This window comes from Pomacea canaliculata, linkage group LG9 (genome assembly GCF_003073045.1).
Source record: "Pomacea canaliculata isolate SZHN2017 linkage group LG9, ASM307304v1, whole genome shotgun sequence".
In the NCBI taxonomy this organism is placed as follows: Eukaryota; Metazoa; Mollusca; class Gastropoda; order Architaenioglossa; family Ampullariidae; genus Pomacea; species Pomacea canaliculata.
The window spans coordinates 2023071-2045448 of NC_037598.1; the positions used below are offsets into that span (position 1 = coordinate 2023071).

The 22378-nt window shown below is 38.6% G+C and overlaps 2 protein-coding genes across 15 annotated transcripts in view; one reads left to right on the plus strand and one right to left on the minus strand.

Moving 5' to 3' along the window:
- Positions 1–13879, minus strand: part of LOC112571682 (FYVE, RhoGEF and PH domain-containing protein 6-like) — a 35120-nt gene extending 21241 nt beyond the window's left edge. For 2 of the 3 annotated variants that reach the window (XM_025250879.1, XM_025250877.1), the window contains exons 1-5: positions 13741–13879; positions 6318–6441; positions 4965–5125; positions 1494–4288; positions 583–675 (exon numbers count right to left, since the gene is read on the minus strand). In XM_025250879.1, coding sequence (XP_025106664.1) covers positions 583–675; positions 1494–4288; positions 4965–5125; positions 6318–6441; positions 13741–13759 — 3192 coding nt within the window. In that variant the 5' untranslated portion in view covers positions 13760–13879. Of the gene's footprint in view, positions 1–582; positions 676–1493; positions 4289–4964; positions 5126–6317; positions 6442–6904; positions 7049–13740 lie in introns of those variants that run through there. The other variant, XM_025250878.1, reaches the window with a different exon arrangement.
- On the plus strand, positions 13792–22060 carry LOC112571688 (serine/threonine-protein kinase greatwall-like). 12 transcript variants are annotated; one of them, XR_003100873.1, is made up of 9 exons: positions 14372–14488; positions 14865–14920; positions 15453–15553; positions 16242–16333; positions 16704–16843; positions 18953–19099; positions 20757–20858; positions 21079–21189; positions 21447–22060. XR_003100873.1 is itself a non-coding variant. In XM_025250893.1 (8 exons), the coding sequence occupies exons 5-8, from the start codon at positions 18976–18978 to the stop codon at positions 21491–21493; spliced, it is 384 nt and encodes a 127-aa protein (XP_025106678.1). In that variant the 5' UTR covers positions 14372–14488; positions 14865–14920; positions 15453–15996; positions 16704–16843; positions 18953–18975; the 3' UTR covers positions 21494–22060. The 12 variants fall into 12 exon arrangements, 5 of the variants coding, with proteins under 5 accessions (XP_025106678.1, XP_025106677.1, XP_025106681.1 ...); XR_003100871.1 differs by adding an exon at positions 13792–13933 and having other exon boundaries at positions 14209–14488; positions 15453–16843; XR_003100872.1 differs by adding an exon at positions 13795–13933 and having other exon boundaries at positions 14217–14488; positions 15453–16843.
- Positions 22061–22378: the final 318 nt, after the last annotated feature.

The following is a 22378-nucleotide window of genomic DNA, read 5'->3' on the forward strand; positions in this document are numbered from 1 at the left end:
AAGTCCAGTGTTTGGTTTTTTTTTTTGGTTGGTAAAGTGTCTTATAAGTGTTTTTGTTTTTACTGGTGTTTTGCTCTTTTTCTTGAAAATAGAATCTTTCCAATATGATGCAGAAAAAACCAAGATGGAATCTGAAGAAGAAAGAATTAGGTAAAAATACAACTAATAAAATTACACACACACACACAAGCTCACGAATCCACCTGTATGTGTCAATGGCCTAACGATCTGAGTCTGAGTCTCTCTCTCTCACACACACATTTTCAAGGATACACGAGTTCAAACAGAATGAGAACAAAGAAGAGTGAGACAAGACTAATGGACTAAGTCAGTCCAGGCATAAACACATGTGCATTCATTTGTCCTGTGATCTATTTCCATTTTCTCAATCCCTTTCCAGGCTTTCTATCCATCCACTAAGCCTTCTCAACCCTATTGTAAGCACTAAAGTAATAGTGTAAGCATATTTGAGAGATGAACCACTCATACACAAACAATGACAAATAGGCCTGCATACATTCACACAATCAGATTATTAGTTTTCATCTACCTAGCCTTTTTTCCCTCATTTCAGTTTCTTACCACGTTCAGTAGCCTGAGAACATCCACAAATACTTTTTCTGATTTCATGACTTCTTCAGCAATATCAAAAACCTTCTTCTCTCTTTTGGCTTTCTAAATGGTCAATAAAAAGAAAAATGTGTGAGAATGCATGATGACAAGGATTTGAAAAACATAGCATATTGCACTAATTACTATTTCTAACATCCTTTGGTTAGCGAGCAGTAAATGATGACCATGCTTTGTCATTACCTTTTAATTTCTGTCACAGTGTAGTCTAGGGAACTCACAAACAGTGATTATATATATATAGTAAAATATAAGAGATATCACATTTGCTTCTCCCTTAAATGTGTAAATCTGAAACACTTACTCCTAGCCATGAAATTTATATCTGAATTTAAATTCATCTGTTAGGTGCTATCCAAAGTGTTCCAACCTTGCTTCAATCATCAACCTTTTCCACGATAATATTTTAGCTTCTTTATTCCATGCTTTGTGTTCTCAGAATTGTAAGACATATGACAAGAGTTGCGGTTTATGAATGGCTGAACATTTTAATTATTCTCAACATGTGCACTCCTTCTTTAGTGAAGGATTCTGATAGTCTTGTACCAAAGGTTTAAGACTGGGAATTAATTATGGGCCCACCAAAACAGTTTTACAAACATACAGTAAGAGCAGAGTCAAAATTACACTTTACTTAGCACAAGTTTAAACGTATGCTGTTACTTGAATCATATATACTACTCAGTACATGATTCAAGTAACACCATACTCTTAAACTTTGACATGACCATGAGGACAAGCCAAACAACTTCATGTGTCTTCAGTTAGTCATCATTTAAATGGCTACCCATAGGTGCACAAGTGACTGGAAAAAGGAAAATTAAAAGTCCCCCCATAGAAAATAAGCGTGAGAAAAAGCTTACCAGCTTTTTTTCTCCGTCTTCATCCTCTGAGTCAGAACTGCTGGGCTGATCCACAATTCCAGACCCATTGTCAGAATGGCTGCTACTGCTGCTGATGGCACTGGCCGGCCGAAGGTGATGACTGTCATATCCATCCACTGCTGACCCAAGTGTCTCTAAGAATGAGGATGGTCGTGACTCGTCCTGTCCAGAATGTAATGCACTCTCTCCTAAAAGTGGCTGCTCAGCAATATTTTCACTCTCACTCACAATATCATAGTGTCTCTCAGATGCATCCTCTTGGGATGGACCAACATAATTTCGAGGTGGGAGATCTGGGGGTGGTGTTTCTTCTTTTGTTATGACAGGTGGTGGCTGATGCATTGCTGACTCCTGGGCAAGGCGTTTGGCTAAGTCCTCTGGAATCTCAAGATAGTCATGGTCCACCAGGTAATTCTGCGCCACACTCACGACAGCAGGACTCTTATTAGTGTCATCAAAATCTCCACTTTCTTGTCCACCATGAACGTATCCTACTGTTGCATTTAAAGCATCAATTGCAATCTTGCTATATTGTGGCACTTTTTCTGTGTGACTTTTTGAAGTCACTGATGACTGACTAGAGTTCATGCTCAACGACTGACCACCAGCTTTAGCAGGTGGGGGTGGCGGTGCCTGCCTTGTGGGTCTGGGAAGATTTTTTCTGTTCTTTGCTTGTGTTGCAGATCTGAGTAGGCTGTCAGGCATCTCTGAATGGCCAGCCAAAGGAGACGACAGCTTCTCACTCTTTCTGCATGACTTAACAGCTTCCACCACACTTCCTTCAGATCCAGAAAGGCATGAGTCTAGGTTATCTGACAAACGTTCCATTGACTTATTCCGAGGGGGCAGAGGAGGGGGCTTGAGATCAGGGAGACGAAGCGATCGCTGTCTTGGTGGCAAGCATGGAGTCTCATCATCTCCGTCATCAAGAACTCTGTCGACTACACTTCTCATCCCAGACACATCAGACATGCTACGGATAACTGAACCAGGTGCATTTTTCCGCCTAGGCTTTGGTGGACAAGGCTTTTTAGTTGACAAACCAACAGAAGTGAGACTCTCTGTGCTGGAACTGTCAACAGATGAAACATCTGACATCTGCTTCAGTTTACTGGCACGCTTTGGTCGTGGGGGCCTCTGAGGCAATGTTGACAAAGTAGAGACTGTGTGATTGGTTGTGTCCTCGGTTTCAGATGACACCTCCAGGTTAAAGTCTGCACCTCCTTTCATGCGCTTGTTGAGAAGAGCCTCAATTTCCTTAAGAATGCCACATGTTTCACCCACGTCACCAAAGGTAAATGAATGAGTTTCATTTAATCTAGGGTCTTCAGCTGTTTCAGCCACCTCATTCTGCAGTTCATGTTGCTCAGCATCTGATTCCAGTAGAACTCTGACATCTTTAACTTTGGCTTCTTCTGATAAATTCTCCCTTTCCGCGTCCTTCTCTTCCTCCTCTTTTTCTGCTTCTCTTGCACAAGGTGCTTGAGGCTTGCTTCCCTCTTCATAGGCATCATCACAAGGAGATGAAGGCCCATCTTCTCTAAGATCTTCTGCATGGGACAGTTCAGAAGACAAAACAGCTTTCTGCATCTCCTCTGCAGAGTCCTTACTCTGTGCTGAAGTTTTAAGCACATTTTCTAAACTGTCTGAAACTTGTTTTTTGGTGTAATACTGAGGTGCCTCTCCTGTGAAAGAAGAGTGTAGCTCTGTACCGCTGTAACTCTGTAATGTTCCATTAGGTTCACCACAGCAAGACAAATGCAGTTCTGTAGCATCTTCCCTCTGCAAAGTTTCAACACTCACAGAATTAACTTGCACACTCAGGGTTTCCGCCTCACTAACTTTCTGGCGCTTTCTCTCTTGAACGGGAGTTGGCAGCAGCTGGGGACAGTCAGCCTCCTGTTCTCCCTGACATGATTCATCAGGACCAAAGTAATCACCACACTGTGATGAAACATTGTCAGCATTCACTGTTGGCTTCAAAAGACTTGCTCGTTTTCGAGGTTTAGGCCTGACCCTTGGACCTGCAGATGGCGACAAAGGTTGAGCAAACTTTTTCAACAGATCTTTAACAGGCAGCACTGGATCCTCCTGCTGCTCCAAGAGGGTGGTGTCCAGCACCTTTGAAGTACATGTGCCCCTGTCAGAGAGGGCCACTGCAGTCTCTGGCCCTCTGGAACATTCTACCTTGGCTATGGTCACATTTTCTACTGCAGAAGAAGAGTAAGATGAAGCCCTGCTAGCAGGTGATACAACAGTCTCTCTCTCACCTGACTTGTCAAGAATGTCATATGAGTTATCAATGTGGTTTTGTTTACTTATAGGTTGCTGATCATTACTGAAAATGCAGTCTTTTGTTGGCATATCACCACAGATATCTTTACTATCACAAGCTTTATCTCCATTGACCACTGAGTGAAAATTTCCCGGTTCTGGAACAGCTTCACTTGAGTTTTCCTCTACAAATACTTGCTCATAGGATCTTGAGTCGACCACTGCCTTCTCCATATTTTCCGTATGCGAGGATTCTGTTGTATCTGAAATGATAGCTTCCTTAGTGCAAAAAGAATTGACTTGTTTACTCTCTGGGCTCTCAGAAGAATCCAAAAGTCTGTGGGCTGGCTTTTTGGGTGGAACTGGGGGAGCAGATCTTCTTGGTCGTGGAGGATTAGGCCTGGATGGCATGTCAGAACGATTTGAAACAACAGATAGGGGTGTGTTTGGAGGAAACTGAGGCAGTGGTGGTGGTGGTGCAACGCCAGATGATGGTGTGTCTGCAGAAATAAAGAAATAGGTGTCAGTATTAAAGGTCTTATATCAGACTGTGAACATGCACACACAGTGTCCTGAGCTTTGTTGGCGAGACTGCAAAACTGACAAATAGGTATGACAAATGAAAACAGAACTCTATACAGGGCATATTCGAACACCCAATCTTCCCACACACACACCAGTGAACTATACAAGTGACTATATGACAGCTGAGGAAGATCCCAGGTTCAAATGGGACCATCAGTTCTGAACCAAAACAATTCCTTAACCCTATCAATTTTCCAGCTTCCCCACTACATCCCAGCAAAAACGTTTTTAGCTCCACAGCTGATGTGGTTAACACACCCTAAGATCTTCTAATCCCTGATCCAACTTAAATCCCACCACTACACTACCCTAAGCCCAAAACCTAACCCAGTCTCTCACCTCAAACCTAGATCTACTGAGACCCTAACCTCCATCCACATCCTAGTCCCCATAAATTTGACCATTTGACGGAGATCCAAACTACCATGATAATGTATCTTTACTTAAACGTCTTTATGTGTATGTATGCCTGCCCTTGTGAGCAAATGAAAAATTTCTGTCTTGGGTCTCCTTAACAGACAATAAAGTCTGATTTGATTAAATACATGTGTATGCACTCTTACGAACAAATGAACACAAACTTAAAGCTACCTTGACATGCTTCCTGCTTTTTACCAAGATTTTGCCAGGTGGCTGCCTGTCGGGGTTCTGGCACTGGGGCTCCAACACTGTTGCTCCCCTCATGGTTAACACTGGCAACAGGTGGCTTTCTAGGAACAGGAGGGCGTGGCTTACTCCCAGCAGGACTTGGCCTGCGTTTATTCAAGAAAAAAGTAAAAAGGATAAATAAAAGCTAAACACTGCCTCTTTAATGTAACACAACATTTTCCTAAATGACTGGGCTTAGCTCAGTACCTGGTACTAAAGATTCTATATGTAGTAAGACCACCAACTTCAGGAAATTCTGTAAGCATGAGAACACAGTTCAGTCCTTTTGTACGAGAATGGACTTTCCAAAGATGCTCATCCATGTTTGCAAAGCCATTAACTTTACCAATGCCCTCTATCAATAGTATTACAGAGGAATATAATTCTTCAAATTTCCATCTGACAAGGAAAAGTGAGAAATATTTTATTCACAGATTTTAACATTGCAATATTTCAATGCAGTTAACTGATGTATGCAAGCAAATTCAACCATGCTTTAGCTAAGGGCGATAGCCGCTTTCTAGGCTGACTGCTTAATGAAGGAGATTGTTCAAGGAAACAGTAGTTATAATAAGGGATCTTTGGTTCTGCTTCCAAAAATGTCAATGAAAAAGCTGCTTCCAATCTGGTTACTAGCCTACAAACATCACCACGCACACATTGCACAAAGTGCATACCAATTTCTGTAATGTTATAAATTTGTGTTCTAATTAATGGAAGGTCCTACCTCTTTCCCACCAGATGTATTCGTTGAGACATAAATGTGTCTATTAACATATACATGTTATGTATTATGATTGTGATCTTATTCTTTGCGCTAATAATGATTCTAAACATAGCAAAAAATTGCACTGCAGAGTTATAGGGATGCACCACGAATGCCGCAGACCACAAACAAGCAGTATATCACAAACAGTTCCACTCAGTCCAGAAGCGTTCTGAACTAACAATACTCTAAATATGAAAGCACAAAGTAAAGACTGCCGAGAAGAGATGTATTAATGATTCAGTCTGAAAGCAGTACCACAATAGAACTTAGCCAATCACATAACTGCATTAAATAATCATATAACAAGGGGCAGAAAAATGAAGTGAAAATTTGTGATGGGAAAACTGTTTACTGCTGTTACAATGGAGTAATGTCTAAAGCCAGATTTTTAACTCTCTACAATTTACTCAAATATATCACATCAACCAATAAACATCTAAAAAAAAAAAGTAAACGAAAACAATTCCCTGAAACGTAGAGGGTTCGGGCTGGCAAGATGGCTGCATGTAACAAGTATGGGAGCTTACTTTGTTGGCACCTCTGGGCGGGCACGATTAGCGTGGACTGAAGGGACCTTTTTAGCAGCACCAGGACTCGACAGTGCAGCAGTGCTGCAGTTTCTGTGGCTGGAAGGCTGCTCCATTGCAGAAACTGAAATAAAACAAAAATAAAGCAGGGTATAAAATATTTAAACCTACATGGATTCTAGACTGGTAGCTATTTATCCCAAGTACACTCTTAGATTAAACAGTTAATTTGTTTAATTTATTAAAGACACACTTTATCACGTCTGCTGCCCACCAACCTCAACCAGAGCCTGCATCTCTTTCATTGTTGTCTGAATCACAGATATGATTTGTCATATGCACTGATCTTAAGATTTGTAACATGCACTGGTCTTAAGACATGATCACTCACCTAAAGGAGCAAAAGTACTGACCACAAAAGGGAAAACAAAACAAAACAAAGAGAGAGGTATGTTAGTTACCTGCATAAAAGACAAAAACTGCAAATGATCTTTACATGTACCCTCAGACCCTGACTATCTTTTCATTGTGCTTTCTAACTCATGTATTGTAAGTGCATTCAGAATTACAAGTATAAGAGTACTTACATTTCTGTATTTACTCTAAGAGGAAAAATGCAAACATTTAGGACAATTGGGAGTGAAAATGAGATATTGAAATCGCAAGAGCTGCGATGATGAAAAAATTATGACTGAACATCTGGGACGTCTATGAAAGTTCTGCATGACTACACCATCTCCCACGCCATAACTTCCTCATTCATCAAGAGACTAATGAGCTGAATTTATCTTAATGCTTATTAGTTATATGAGAAGCTGCTCCAAATGTTTCTTCTCAACCCACAAAACAAGACAGCAAGGAAATACATATCGTGTGGTGTAGCATGTCACAAATAACAGCACATTGTTAGCACATTTTAAAGAAACCTGGTGAAATAGGGAACTAAGCTAACATTAAGCTAACACTAGCTTTTACTGTATATGACAAAGAAATATACATCTATGTTTGAAATCAGGCTTGTGTGTGTGTGTATATCTTTGAGGGAGGAAACGGTTTTCAACTTTTATTGAACTTTTATTGTGGCTTGTTCAAAAACCAACCAACCAACCCTACAATATCAATGCATGTATTGAGCTTTCATATGATTATGTTGTCTATATTTGACAATAAGTATATTCTTGATTTCTATGCCTTATTATGTTTCAGAGACAGACAGACAGATGTACATGAGTAACATATTTGCATAGAAACTGTTTTAAACTACAGGGAATAAATAAACAGCTGCTTTAAGCTACAGAGAATACAAATGCAGTCACACAGATCATTCTCCCTGTCATTATCAAATGCTGACAATATCTGCAAGTAAATAATAATATTGACAACAGAATTTGTTGAGCAATCCCCCCCTCCCCATTCCTGTGGAGAGAACTCCCTTACTAATTATTAACCAGAAGTAGCACAACTGACTACACGACAACGCAATGACTGCCATCAGAAATCATCAACTATTCCTTACTTCCCATGGCAAGACAATGGGAGCCAGACCAATCTACATTCTATCACAACTGCCATCTGCCTCTCCATATGCTTTATCATCCGTTAGTTACAGCATCCCTGTGACTTACACATGCACTTTCACCCAGCCTTCACACCTGCCAGTATCAGCCTCTGCTTATTTATAATCATATCTCTGAGTCAAGGTCTTAGCCGGTCCCAGCACTTTCAGCCAAGATCTGGTTCCCACCATACCATGTGCCATTCAGATTCTGCACTTGAAAGCAGTTAGTGGCACGACTAGTAGGCCCCAGACCACAGGATAAGGAGTAACACAAGGGTGCAGTGTGGCCAGTGCGGCTGAAAGAGCACTTGTTGCTGTAGGCAAGACAATGGATGGTGGGAATACCTGGGCCTTCCTCTCACCACACCAGCGGCAGCAGGCAAGCTGACAGCAGCCTTCCTCCTCCCTTTCCTTCCACCCTCCCATGCCCTCTTAACTGCCTGCATTTACCTGTGCGGGGCACAATCATGCACATGTGCTTGGGTACTAACAAGTCTTATCGCCCAGAAATGAAGCTCCAAGTTTGCAAGCACCCTCAAGCTTAACAACTCCATGATTCGTGTGCTCACAGCAAACTTAAGATGAATGAACCTTTGCTGGGTCAAACGAAGCCTGAATTATTGTTTAATTTTCTGGAAATAATATGAGAAACTGATTGTAGATGAGAAGAGTGATACTGCAGTGAAGTTCCTTGACTTTAATTTTACAATGCTCTGGAATTTATGGCCTGTGCTTATCTTGATCATTGATAAATTTCTTACATTTGTCTTGGCTTTGATGTGACTGTTTCATTGGTACAGTGACTAGTGATGTTTGTGTTATCTATCTCCCTGTCAAAATAAAGTTTTATTACATTTAACGATCTTTTTTAGTCATTCAATGAAGAATAACATAGTGCTTATGTTTCAACTAACAATGACATTTTCATGAACAAGACATAACTCCTGTTGAAAGAGAAATGGGCTCTTTGGAGTGCATTAGAAACGAGAGATTTAATACAAATAAATAAGATGGTCTCGAAACTAGTTAAAAGCCTATTCATACTTATGATATCACCTTTCCATACAAAATTACCCACAAATGTATGGGGCGGATGGGTTTGGCTGACACTACATGGAAGAAGATAGGACTCCTTCATCAGCAAAGTCTGTCAGTCTTAATCTAAAGTAAAACAGGACGAAAGATTTGGGCTCCCTTAACATGTCTACACTTCAAAGTTTTCTTGGTTTTACATGGGCGGCCTTAATCAAGGTGATCTCACCCTGTTGGGGATTTCCTGCTGCATCTCTACCATCAATGTCCAGTGTGCACACATTGATAAAGCACAGCCACAGATCCCTTTCCTGGTGGCCAACCAGACTCTTCCTTTATCTAGTAAACTCACACTAGCTAAAATGTAGCAGCCTGCACTACAAATAGTGTATTTGTATTTATTATCCACACAACCCAGAGGAAAGTGCTGCCATCTACTCAGCCTGTTCTACGTGCTTGTTATCAGGGCCACAGGCTATCCCATCCAAAAACTGCATGCTCCTGAGACATAGACAACCATCAGTAAAACAAAACTGATGATTTTTCCAGTCATGAAACTTCCCTTTCAGCTTTTTGGAATGAATCTGCCTGAGTCTCCCTAGGATATGAATTGTCACTCCAAAAGCACCAAGAGGTTTTAAGGAAAATGGTATTGTGGGATAGAATTATTATTAAAATCTGCCAGCAATCACCTTCTATGTTATGAAAACAATGGAAAAGTTGTTTTAGTGCCACAGGGAGCTATCTCAAGAACTGCACAATGAACACAGCCAATGACAGTGTGATGAACAAATATACAATAACTGTGCACATGAATTAAGGTGTACATCAACTCAGGCATTCCTATGCTGCTAACTACTTGACATCATAGCTACCTTCTAAGCCAACTGAAAAATTATTGTACCAGTTATTTTCCAGAGTAAATAAACACTACTTCAGTGATTCTACTCCTAGAATTACCTTATTTAAATTTATCTGATTAGACCAGCATTCTGCTGCTTGTCAGTAATGTCAGTTTTTGTTAAGAGTAGTGTAGCCAGCATTTAGCTCACAGTTGCCTGTAAGTGAGCAGAACATAGAGCTGCTATTAGTTTATTACAAAAATATGCAGTGATCTCTTTAATTAATATTACTTTTATTCATGACTTCAAGAAATGTGAAGTTTTTTATTTCCATTTTTTTACAAAACATTTGCACTATCCAACCTCTGGTTTAATGATTGTGAGATATAAAATAAAAGAAGTATGAATGTGCAGTTCAACTATTTTAAAGTGCATGTGAAATAAGACTGATTTAGTACACATAAGGAAGATGGTCTCGAAACTAAGGCTATTCATGTTTATGATACTACCAAAGCTGCAGCAAATACAAGAGATCTGATCATACAGGAATGAGGCACTGCTCACTCAGCTGACATTAGTCACTTCGGGGAAAATGAGGTCTTGACCTCTTTCCAAAACCCATGTGAAGTGTAGAATGCTCAAACATTTAAAATTCATGAACAAATATTTCTGCTCAGATTTTGGGATGAGTATGTTTTAATTAACTCAACCCATTAATTTGAAAATGATGTTGCACTCATGTTAGCCTTTAACAGGAAGTTTCTCACCAAGAGTAAAGTGAAACAGGAAAACAATCTTCTGTTATTGTTTTTTAGCTTGTTCCACTAATGAAAATTTACTGGGTGGAGTAGGACAAAAAGGGCTTGAAAGAACACTAACAGGCTCAAATATTTTGAAAGAAGAAATTACTTAAACAGCCTAATTGTCTATCCACACCAACCTAAACATTTTAAAAAAAGAAATTACATGAACACTCTATCATCCAGCCCATAAAAACCAAGCAAACCTACAGGTGACCGCACAGGGTTGACTCAATAGTCCAGAAACATATTATCTCAATTTTATGCAATCAGCACTAAGAACAGCTGCCACAAACTAGTCACCTACAGCAATAAATACTGAAGAAAAATCTTTCATAACACAAATGATGCATCTTAAAAGATTTCTTAAATAAATTCTCAACACTCTTTTCCTATCTTTCTATTTAAAAAAAATCAAATTTGTGCTCCCTAAATCATAAATGAAAGCAGTCTGGTAAAAGCCATAGAATTTTTTCTAAAAGCAAAGCATGCTCGGCTGCCTGTCATAAACTGCCAGTCCTTCTGCCAGGCGTTCTCACCTATTATTAATTATAATCCTGTCAAGCACTCAAGTGCCACATCAATTTATCACCAACTAACTGAACCTTGCTGGCATTATGTTCAGTTTGTCTTCTAGGATGGAGCAGAGGCAACCAAAGCCTGGGGCCAAGGAAACCACACCACAGACAGCCTCAGCAAATCATTCAGTGAAACAAAAAACCTATATCATGGATAAGTTTTTCTGATAGTACGGTAAAGTCTGTTCCTGAAGGTTTACACTCAGTTGTGTCTCTACACACAGACTATGCTGACATGCGCAGAGTGGCTATGACACTTTTAATTCTCTTCATCGAAACAGTCATTAGCTGGTTAGGTCAAAGTCTCAAGACCATGTAACATTTACAAAGATCTGATGCTGTAGTGAACATGTCAGCAGATACTTCTTTTCTATTTACCTTTGATATAATGGTCAAAATCTAAAAACCCTTGACCTTTGCTTGTCAATTATGGTATGAAATGAGTCATCTAGTTGTGACATGGTTCCCTTGAATTACTGAAATGTCCAAAGGTTTAGGTTTCACAATGTTCTAGCATTGCAGATAGGTAAGCTTGTCCAAAGTAACATCATAAAGTAATTTTACTCATGGTTGACTTGCTGATCGTTGAATCATATGGTTGATGGAACTTTCTGTAGGAAGGTTAATTGCAGTGGTGTCAAAAAGACTGACTGGTTGGATGTGGTTCAAATTAAAGTGATTTTATTTTATGTTGATCAATCTTGTTCTGGTAGAACAGCTAACAAAGTAATTTTATGGGTCACAGGAAACATGCTGCTAAATCTATATTTTCTCAGGCCAAAACTTTATGTCACGTATGAACACACACACCAATAGCCTTTCAGTTTTATGTATTTGCTGTATTATGATCTTTCACAGCAGGCATGAGAATCAAAATGAATAGCTGGCAACACTAAATACCAAGAGGGCAGCTAAGATTCAAAGAGCGATCACTTCCTGCCTGCATGGTGTAAATCAGCAACCCAAGAACAGAGGCCACACTTAGCAGGGCAGTGAAGTGAAGTGAATGATGCAACAAACAGGATCTAAGTGACAATTACAAGTTTTTCTTACTTTGAAAATACATTTCCTCTCCTTTCTTTCAAACTGTCATTTATTACTAGGTTTAGTTGAAAGTAAGAAAAGAACATCTCTAGTAAATCATTATCATCAAGGTAACACTATCTCATGATCAAAAAATACTTTTTGTCCCTACAGAAATATTGCTGGAGATAACAAAAAGCATCTTAAGTGACTTGCTGAAAACAAAAATAACTAATTATTTCAAACAGAAACTGAAATGATGGGGGTGGGGTGAGGAAAGAATTTTAAAGCCTTGCTTTCAATTATTTTATAGTTAAGTGCAATGTTTTGTTTCAAGTTAATAATGAACAAAGGGTAGAAAACAGAACCATTACTAACACAGTTACAACTATTTGTGAAGAAGAATGAGAAAATAAAATTGTTAGCTACCAACAGGGAAACTCTGCCCAGTGTAAATTACTTACTGTGAGACTGTCATCCAGCTCTACCTCCAAAGTGTCACTTTCTTTTAAGAACTATCTATCAGAAAAGTGCTCCTCCCAAAACAAGACTCATAAAATAAAAATTAATTTTTCTATTATGAGCGAAGAAAGCATCTTTTTTGTGTTTTATCTATTTTAGGAAAGTGTTATACAAAACACGACTGAATATTTCATGAACTGGAAAACATGGCTGCATATTTCCTAAACCTGATGTTCTTCCTGCCTTAACAAATTTGGCAACTCAAAGGACTTGTATAAATTCAACATGTCAATATTTTCTTCCTTCTTTCATAGTGAATGCCCCCATTTCCAGCAATTATCTAACTACACTTGTAATGACACCCTAAATTGCTCTTTTTTCTTTTGCTGTACACGAGTCTGTCTAAAGGACTATTAATTTATTATAATATTGATATGGTTTATTTAAAATCTTATTTCACTGATTCGATACAATCAAATTGCATTGTTTAATTACTCTAATATTTACAATAACAATTACTGATGTTTCATTGTTTCAAAAAAAAAAACGAAAGTCATCATGGATATAGTAAATTTTGTGCTCAAATTTTGCAAGTTTTGTCTGGGTATTTGTGAACTTCCTTGTCTCCTCTCTCGCACTCTAATGTCACAGAATCGATAACAATTTTATCTATCACCTTATCAGGACCCTTCTCTTCCTCCTTCTATCCACACACACCTACCCTAAATCCCAGTTGATTCCCTAAGCACCCCACTGCATTCTATAGCTGAAATAATCTTGTAGTCAATAAAATGTATTTTGTTTCCGTGTATTGTTCACTTTGATAATCGTTACTGAGATTCTCCGCTACATTAAAACAAAAGTAAGATGTATGAGTCAAAGTAGCCATAGGCAACAGTCGTGGGGCGTTCCTTACTCATTCCAACAGAAGTTGGCAGACCTGGGAATAACTTCGCAGAATAAATGCAGCAATCTAGCGATTTTACTTTCAAGTGCTCGTACCCGCAGCAGATATCTGTCACAGTTTTTGTGGCAGCTGAGTCATGCAACATCGACTTGACAGCCTAAGACTTCCTGACAGACAAAACACAGGCACACACACACTCCGACTACAAGAAGTTCACTCACCGCTGCCGTTGGAGGCCATTGTTGACAAATACGATGTAACTACACCATGTTGTTACAGATTCCTGTTCACTCCTGTGATCAAGTACTTCTTGCGCTTGCTTGTCATGACACCAAGTAATGAAATGAGTAAGTGTATTAGCTCACAGACGGCCTCCTTCTCTCGCCGCACTTCAACTTCCGGAGGTCACATGAGGTAAACATCTTGAACTCTGCAGCAACGCGCACAGCATTGCATCCCATTGTGCAGGGTTGCCACAGAATAATCAACTGTATTTGTTGTAGAAAAAGATCGTTTGGTATAGGTGTCGTGATTTTTTATGTTTTCATGTAAACCATGCAATCTATTAAACCAACAAATACAGCTTTGCACTAATTAGTCGATTTTTAAAAAAAAATTGTTTTTGATGCACAGCTCTCCATGTGCAACCATGTTAGTTCTGTTGTGGCAAAATCCTACTACTTTTTGAGGACTTTAGGTAGACTACGGCCCATGCTGACTCAAGCTGCTGCAAACTCACTTGCTGTGGTTGTTCCAAAACTTCAAAGCTGTGTACAGCTGTACCTGGCTGAGTATGACTGTCCAGAGATCTGTAGACTGTCTCAACAGGAAGATGGCTTCTTTACATCCAGGAAAAGAAAACAAAGAACCAAAAGGTTTTCACAAGTCAAAGAACTCTTCGTCTGCATCAGCAAGCATAGAGGGAGGTTCAGAGAGTAAAATGGATATGTTTGACTCTTCACAGAGTGGGTGAGCTAGCGCGATATTTCTAGAGAGAATGCTGCAATTATTTAAATAGACGGCAGTTTCACAGATCCTGCTTTTTTTCAAGAGTGCGTTTGCCTTCACACGATGTTTTATTTTGCAACTCACACTAACACTAACAGAGCGGAACTGGTAGTTTTTGACTCATTGAGATGCTGCCAGTCATGTTAATTTTGCCATTAATGGCTTGTAGTGAGGATCACACAAGAAGTATATTTAGTGGTAAACTGACAGTTTATCCCCCTTAAAATCTTTTTCACAAATCATCCTACATTTTATTAATCAGTAATACTGTTATTTTTCATTTATTTTTCTTTATTACATTATCCAGTCACTTTGCTTTTCTTTTTCGCTTTTTCAGATTCCAACAGCAAATGATTTTCAGCTTTTAAAACCAATCAGCAGAGGATCATTTGGGTATGCATTGTTTATCTGCAAGAACTATGACATTTTTGTCTTATTATTGGCATGCCCAATAATGCAATATTTAATTAATTTTGATATTATTAAACTGGTGCAATTTGTTTTTACTTTTTATAGTTGAATATTTGACTTTATTGGAATTTTTTTTAGTCATGTTATCATTCAGGTTACTTAATTATTTTGTCGAAAACAAACCACACAACAACATCCCTGTTCTGAGTTACAGTGTTCAAAGTAGCCATTATATATGTTCAAAAGGCATTCTGGTAATTGAAAGTCATTATCTAAGTGTAATTAAAGTCATCATGTTAGGCCTATACTTCTAATTCACAGCAGGACAAATGTTAGTTAATTTCAGCACAATAAGATCAACAATTTTTATAAAATTTTAATACATTTAAAAACTGTAGAGTGATAATTTGTTTATAGTGTTTTTAGTGACCACACTTTATAAGCTTATGCTTTTGGTGGCTCCCCCTATAGTGTTTTATATTAATAAAGCTTTGTAACTTAAAATTGTTTATAGGAAAGTTTTTCTTGGCTGCAAAAAGTCTGACCCAGACAAACTGTATACAATCAAAGTGATGAAGAAGGCAGACCTGATAAATAAGAACCTTATTGCACAAGGTAATTATATGCAAGTTTATGAGCCCATGTGTGTCAGTGATGCATGTGTTCATGCACACATATGCAGATGCTTTTTTTTGTTCAGGATACAGCTTTTGCTGTTTTAGTCATCCCTTGTCTCTGGTCCTACAGAAAAGTGATGTTTTGACAAAAGTTTCTTAGATAGGCAGGGTTGATAACTGATGCTGATTATCACATCCTTGATTTGGTAAGTAGAGGAGACTTAACTAAGGAAATATTGCGTTTCAGCAAAGCATCATATTGCGTTTCAGCAAAGCATCATCATGTTGTCAAACATTTTATGAGATAAGTATTTATTCAAAGAGAACATGGACATTATTTATATCTTATTACAGTTTTGACTAAAAAAAAAGTGAACTCAATTGCCTGTGAGAGTTAAAGAGTCGTTAGGATCAAAGGACTGCTGATGTGTAAAAATCAAGGTCACTTGCCTTTTTCTTTTTATTTTAGTAAACTCTTTCTGTTAAATTTGATAAAGAGTATGACCAGGTCTGCGCAGAGCAGTTCTACATGATACCACCCCTTCTTTGATAAAGTTATTCTGTTATTCTCAGGCTCTTTGATCATGTCCTATTTTCTGTTTTTATTTTTTTCTACATTCTGCCATTCTTGTAACCTGAGTTATTCTTGAAAAGTCTTTTTAAAAGTAATGTTTTGTAATTCCTAGTGACAACAGAAAGAGATGCTTTGGCAATGATTCACAGCCCTTTTGTGGTGGAGCTATACTATTCCATACAGTCAGAACAAAATATTTACTTGGTATATAAATTATGACATTGATGTTTGCAGGTTACAGCATTAGTGCATGTGGGTTTTAGTACCAATGCACTGAAATGAATAGTTTGTTTAAGTTGGTATAGTTTTATACCATCATAAGTACATACAACCAATATTTTCTTTTTCATAAAATTTGTTAACTTATCAGGGTAAAGGTGAAAAATAATTTTATACTAACAGAAAGCAAAGGTATATAGTCAATGAAAGCTGTTGATATCTGTAATGCTTTTGTAAAACTATGAAAGTATTTTGTAAGGCCTGCCATTCTCTTTAACTGTTTTGTACTAATATTGAAAAGAACATATTTGCTGAAACATCAATAACAACAAATATGGGTGACTTGCTGCTGTAGGTAATGGAGTACTTGGTAGGAGGAGATGTGAAGAGTCTGCTAGCTGTCTATGGATACCTGGGAGAACAAGTGTCATGCATGTATGCAGCAGAAGTGGTCCTTGCACTGGAGCACCTGCACAGACTTGGTATTATTCATAGGTAAATGTTTCTGGAAGAAGCTGTGATTTGCATTTTGAGTGAGGTGGCTTTCTTTTGTCATCTTAACAAAGGTCATCTTACTTATGTTTCACATTAACATCCTGTTAGATCCTGCACAATTCAGTATACATTCTTTCTTGTGTTGATAAGTCCAAAAAAGAAAAACAGGAAAAACATGGAGATCGATAATTTCTTAGATGCCGTAATAAAAGGAAGTCAGATATGTGGTTCTTTGTGGTTCCATGTTGGCATTAGTTACCATCAAATCATAAATTGACTTGTTCCCAGTTAAATAAATGAAAGAACCTTTACCATTGTGGGTAGAATTGTGGGCACAGTTGCTAGTTGTTTTCTTATTCATGTTCACAGTCTTTTGGGTACGGTCCCTAAACATTTGTGGCTCTAGTCAAGTAATTAGCAACCTTGTCAAGTATGATCAGATAAGCTCTTCATTTCCTTCTCCAGAGATTTGAAACCAGATAATATGCTAATTTCTGGCAATGGCCACCTGAAACTAACAGACTTTGGACTGTCCAAGGTTGCAATTGATGTCAGTAATTATTATTGTTGTCCTGTTTAGATTTGTAGACCATTGTATTTCTTCTTTGTTGACTTGGTTTGATAACATGGGATATACAGCCTATGCACTAATAGGCACTAAGCATACACTAATATAATTATGAAGTCCGTAGAAAGTATAAACTTCATCATTTCCTGCAGTGGTGACAAAACACCAAAGCAAGTGTTATTCAAGTGAAATGTAAACATGCTTCTACTAGCTGTGTTTTTTGATTAAAGGCATCTTAATCATGATTGACTGCAAACATATGGCACGTTATTTGCCTTGTTTTGATAGCAGAGAATATTGCTTACCAACAAAATTATTAATCACATTTTACTGCTCAACAAACTCATCTACAGTTAAGATAGCTTATAGTCAGTAAATCCAACATGGCAACAAACCACGAGGGTGACAAGATGGCAGACAATACCTTGTTGCTAATGTGTATCACACATGATGGAAAATGATGTATTAGTTCTAGGACATAGAACTATCAGCTTTCCACTTAGCCATGCTCACATTCTTTATCCTTTATCTCTGGTGGTCTGTTGGCATCTAGACCCATGCCTTAAGCTTGTTTCCTAAAAAAATTGTATTATCTCTAGCATCTCACAATGCACATTGATCAGATGCTCTGTTTCCCACAAAATTCAACTATTTAAAAAATAATCACAAAAAAGAACTAAAAGTGATATCAGAACAAATTAAAAATTATAGCTGAATTTTATACTGTGCAGAAATAAGCTATTTCAATCTCATTCCTTCATGACAACAGCAGTTTTTCATAAATCTAAAAGAAATCAGGCATCTCCAATGGTCTTTCTTAATTTTATTTTTGGACATGTAGTTATGCCCGAATGCACAATTTTTGTATGGTAACAGGTTTCATTATGTTAAGTTTGAATCTAAGCATCAGTTTCAAACCTTGAATTACAGTTTTCCATGCATAAAGATTTGTTTGACTCTTTATATAGCTCTTACAGTTTCTTTATCTATGAAGAGTGGGTGAAAGACAGTCTTCTCATAGTGGAAAGTTGAAAGGACATTATAAACCTGGCGAGGCAATGAACTTTAGTAGTAGTATAAAGGAAAGGGGATTGTTGAAATGAATCTCTGCAGAGGGTGGAAAAAAATTGAATTTGTAAAGTGCATTTCCTCATTTGGATGCGAGCTCAAAACAAACCAACCAAAAATAAGCATCATCAAAGGGATGAGACCATGGCAAACAGGAACAAGTGCATTCATTGATGAAGATGACAACACTTAGGAATGAGGGAAATAGTTTGTGCAAGATATTTTGTAAAGAGATGGCTTTTGAGGGATTTGAAGGCTTTGAACATACACAGTTCAGAGAGGAAGGTGCAGAAAGTTTCAGTTTGGTCTGAGAAAGAACATCTGCTGAATTTCTGTTGTCTCATGCATGGGAAAGAAAGGAGGATGGGTAACTTATGTATGACAAACACCATAATACTTGATCTTGTTCCATTCTTTATCATTTACACAACACACAGAATACTAGACTTTCTTATTTTTATTCTTTTCTCTAGGCCCTGCTGTTGACTGATGGGCTATGGGAGTACGTTTTGAGTTTTTGACAGGACTTCCACCCTTCAATGATGAGACTCCAGAGCTAGTGTTTGCCAACATTCTCAACAGAAGTTTGTCTGCTTTCAGCATTCTTACTTTTAGAAATGGTGATTCTAAAAACATTTTTTTTCTTTTACAGTTTTCACACAACTCGTACTTTCATCTACAGTTCATGTGACAGTGCATGCATGTACACACACATGTGCTCGCATGCAGGTGTAGCGGGAGCGCTGTTTAGGTCAGCAGGTACCGCTGACATTGCCTAGTCCCTCCACCCCACACCCCCTTCCACCCCACGCATGGTTGTGCGAGCGGCGCGCAGCGCGAGACGGGCAGCAACAGCGGGTGACCTAGTACCCAAGCTGCCCTGTACAAAATGTGGGCGTAAGGCAGCGCCTGCACCTTTTCTCTAGGTACGGGAACTTTAGAATTTTCATAGAGCGGAAAATTCTCCTTGGGAACTTCCGTCCTCTTCCCTGGAACAACAAAGAGGAACAGACTGATTTGGGGCTAAGATAGGGTGTTAGCGAGAGGTGTCGGTCAGTCCGGTTACACAAGCAACACAAGGTGCATTCCTGAGACACCCATGCAAACACACCCCTACCCATACCTACCCAAGGCACCCACCCAAGTACGTGCACACACACAGAGACAGTGACTGAAATATATCTGACCAATGTTTCTTAATCCTGGGCTCCTAGTCAGGAACATTGGCCACATACTAATGATTAAATTTCCCTCACTTTGGTAAGGAACCAGCTGGTTAAGTTACCCCAATAGGCAAATTAACTCCTGATTCAGAAGCCACTGAGGAGGTGATGTTACCTAACTAACAAGTGTAACATAGAATTCCCAATAAAGGGTGTCGTTATTCAATCATTTTGGAATTAGAGGGTGAGGCATGCAACAACTAAAATGAAAAGGTCAAATTTATGCATTCTGAGCAAATGGTTTTTCTTGAGCAAGTAATAGATGCCAAAGATATTAATTTTATTTTCATATAGAAACAAATGACAGATGCGAACAATATCTACTGAACAGCTCTGTACTATTATATCTGTCCAGCTTATTAGGTCTTAGAAAAATTTGGTGTTCACTTTGATGGAGTTAAATCATCACAGTTTATGCTATATTACCCTGGGTGGGAGTGTTGGTTGCTGAGTTTTACGCCATGCCAGCACTAAGACTATATCACTATTAGGTGGTGAAATGTTATTAGAAGTGGAGTGTCTCCGATAAAATACCCACTGGTAAAATGATTTAGGTACTCCATAAATAAAAATTTTGAGCTGCTCTGTCTGGTTAGTTGATCTACTCAGCTTAGGTCAGGTAACATTATAAGGCTGGATAGGGGGAGAGGGTTGGTATTCTATGCCAAGCCAGCAGTTCAGATGACATCATGGCAAAGAAGGTTCTACAGACAGGCTGGGTAAATGTGCTTCATGAATTCGAAGCATTTGCATACTTCAGATAATGATGGCTTCAATGCAGACTGCTGTTCATTTCATAATGACAATGAAATTTAAAATTTAATAACAGTTACAAGCAGACAATGCCTGTGCATTACTGCACACTTGTATGCTCCATGTTGCAGAAGTACCAATAAGACAGCAGGTTCCTAAAAAAAGTTCTCATAGTTGTGTCATGTGATCTAGTGAAATTATACATGTATGTGTAACTTATTAATTTGGATGATATTTAAGTTCTGCACTGAGAATCAACATGAGCACGCTTAATAAGGGCCTGTTACTGCATTACATATAGCAATTTCCTGGCCTAACATCATGGACGCGCTGGGTGTGGAGGCGCAGGAAGCCATCAACCTGCTACTCACCATGGACCCTCAGCAACTGCCAGGTGCTGTTGGTAGGTCTATGGAATGTTTGCATGAACACTATTAGGATAGATTTCCATGAAAGGGCATGTGAAAGCCTTAATGCATTCTCACAGAAAGATATGAAATAATAATAATGTAAACTTATAATTCACAACATCACAACCAAGATAGATCACTCTCTCGTGTATTTTATTTTTACTGTTTTATCTATAACCTAGCAACACCATGTTTTGTTAAATTTTTTCTCAGAAGTTAAAGCAATGGCCATTTTCTTCAACCTGGATTGGGACAGAATACTGGAAACAGAGCCTGCTTTTATTCCACACCCTGACAATGACATGGACACGTCATACTTTGACCGTAAGCTATGATGGTGTTAGGAGTCACAATTGTTTTCATTTGTTCTCAAGTAATTATTTGAAAAATTTAGTAGTTTAATCAGTAGTGTGGGGTTGGGTTAGGGCTCTTTGGCAGGGATTTGTTTATGTGGGTGGCATAGGTTTTTGGGGATATGAAGTGGAGTTGAGTTTGGGGGTGTGTGGGTGTATTTTGAACATTAAAATGTGCATTCCTATTGTGTATTACAGCAAAATGTGTATTACTATTGTGTGTTACAGCAAAAAACACATTGCAGCAATTAAAAATATCTGCAGTTGATCTGTGATCCATCGCTTGGTTTAAATGCCACAAAACGAAAGTCATCTTTTCTAGTCATTTGCAAGAATGGTTTGTCACAAACACAAGCCTTCTAGTGTGTTTACTGAAAATGGAAAGAAGCACTGGGATTGCAGTCTGGTGAAGCAGCTGTGTTCCTGGGATTGCAAAGTCACTTTTTTTAGCATCAGGAGATGCTGGTCAGCTTTCAAAGAAGTTTACGTTAATACCTGGAGCATTATTTGTCAACTCACTAAATTGTGAATTCTCTAAGATACCATTTCCATTTTGAAAAGAAAACTGCTGAGAAATACATTTGAACATTTTTTTTTTTTCGTAACACTTACTTATTTTGGACCCTTTCAAGATGAACTATTTTTTGTTGTGTTTTTCTGTTTTATTTTAAAGGGAATATTTTTGAATGAATATCTGGCACCTAGAGCACCAAGTCGGTGGCGCAACGGTTAGTGCTGTTAGCGCCTGTCACCAATACAGTGAAGGTTGGCTGCCCTGAGTTCATTTCTCGTCTCGGGCACGCTGTTCTTTCTCTGCACGTGGCATCTGTTTACAGGGCTGGCCGCCCTCCGCCAAGGACGGTCCCAAGCCCGGCTGAAAAAGGAGGAGGGTTGGGCATGGGGCCAGCACCCCACCCGTAAAACAAATCCTTGCTACCAAAACATCGCCAACAGTTAAGACTGTAGTCGATGGCCTTTGCCCCAGGGGGGTGGAAGGGCCAAAAAAAAAAAAAAGAGCACCAAGTATTGCTGAATGCTAGATGAAATTTTTTTTGCACGAAAGTAGAAAGTACTTTGAAGTTAATGGCTTAGTTCTTTTCTTTGGATGTTTATGTTCATGCCCTGTGCTTGTTTAGTTGCTATATGCAGTCCAACAGATT

Bases quoted from the DNA above. Each gene is read 5' to 3' on its own strand.
- LOC112571688 (XM_025250893.1), top strand. From the start codon at position 18,976: ATGGGAGTACGTTTTGAGTTTTTGACAGGACTTCCACCCTTCAATGAT. The intron at 20,859-21,078 runs GTAGGTCTATGG...ATTTTTTCTCAG, and splicing joins GCAACTGCCAGGTGCTGTTG to AAGTTAAAGCAATGGCCATT. The intron at 21,190-21,446 runs GTAAGCTATGAT...TGTGTGTTACAG, and splicing joins GGACACGTCATACTTTGACC to CAAAAAACACATTGCAGCAA.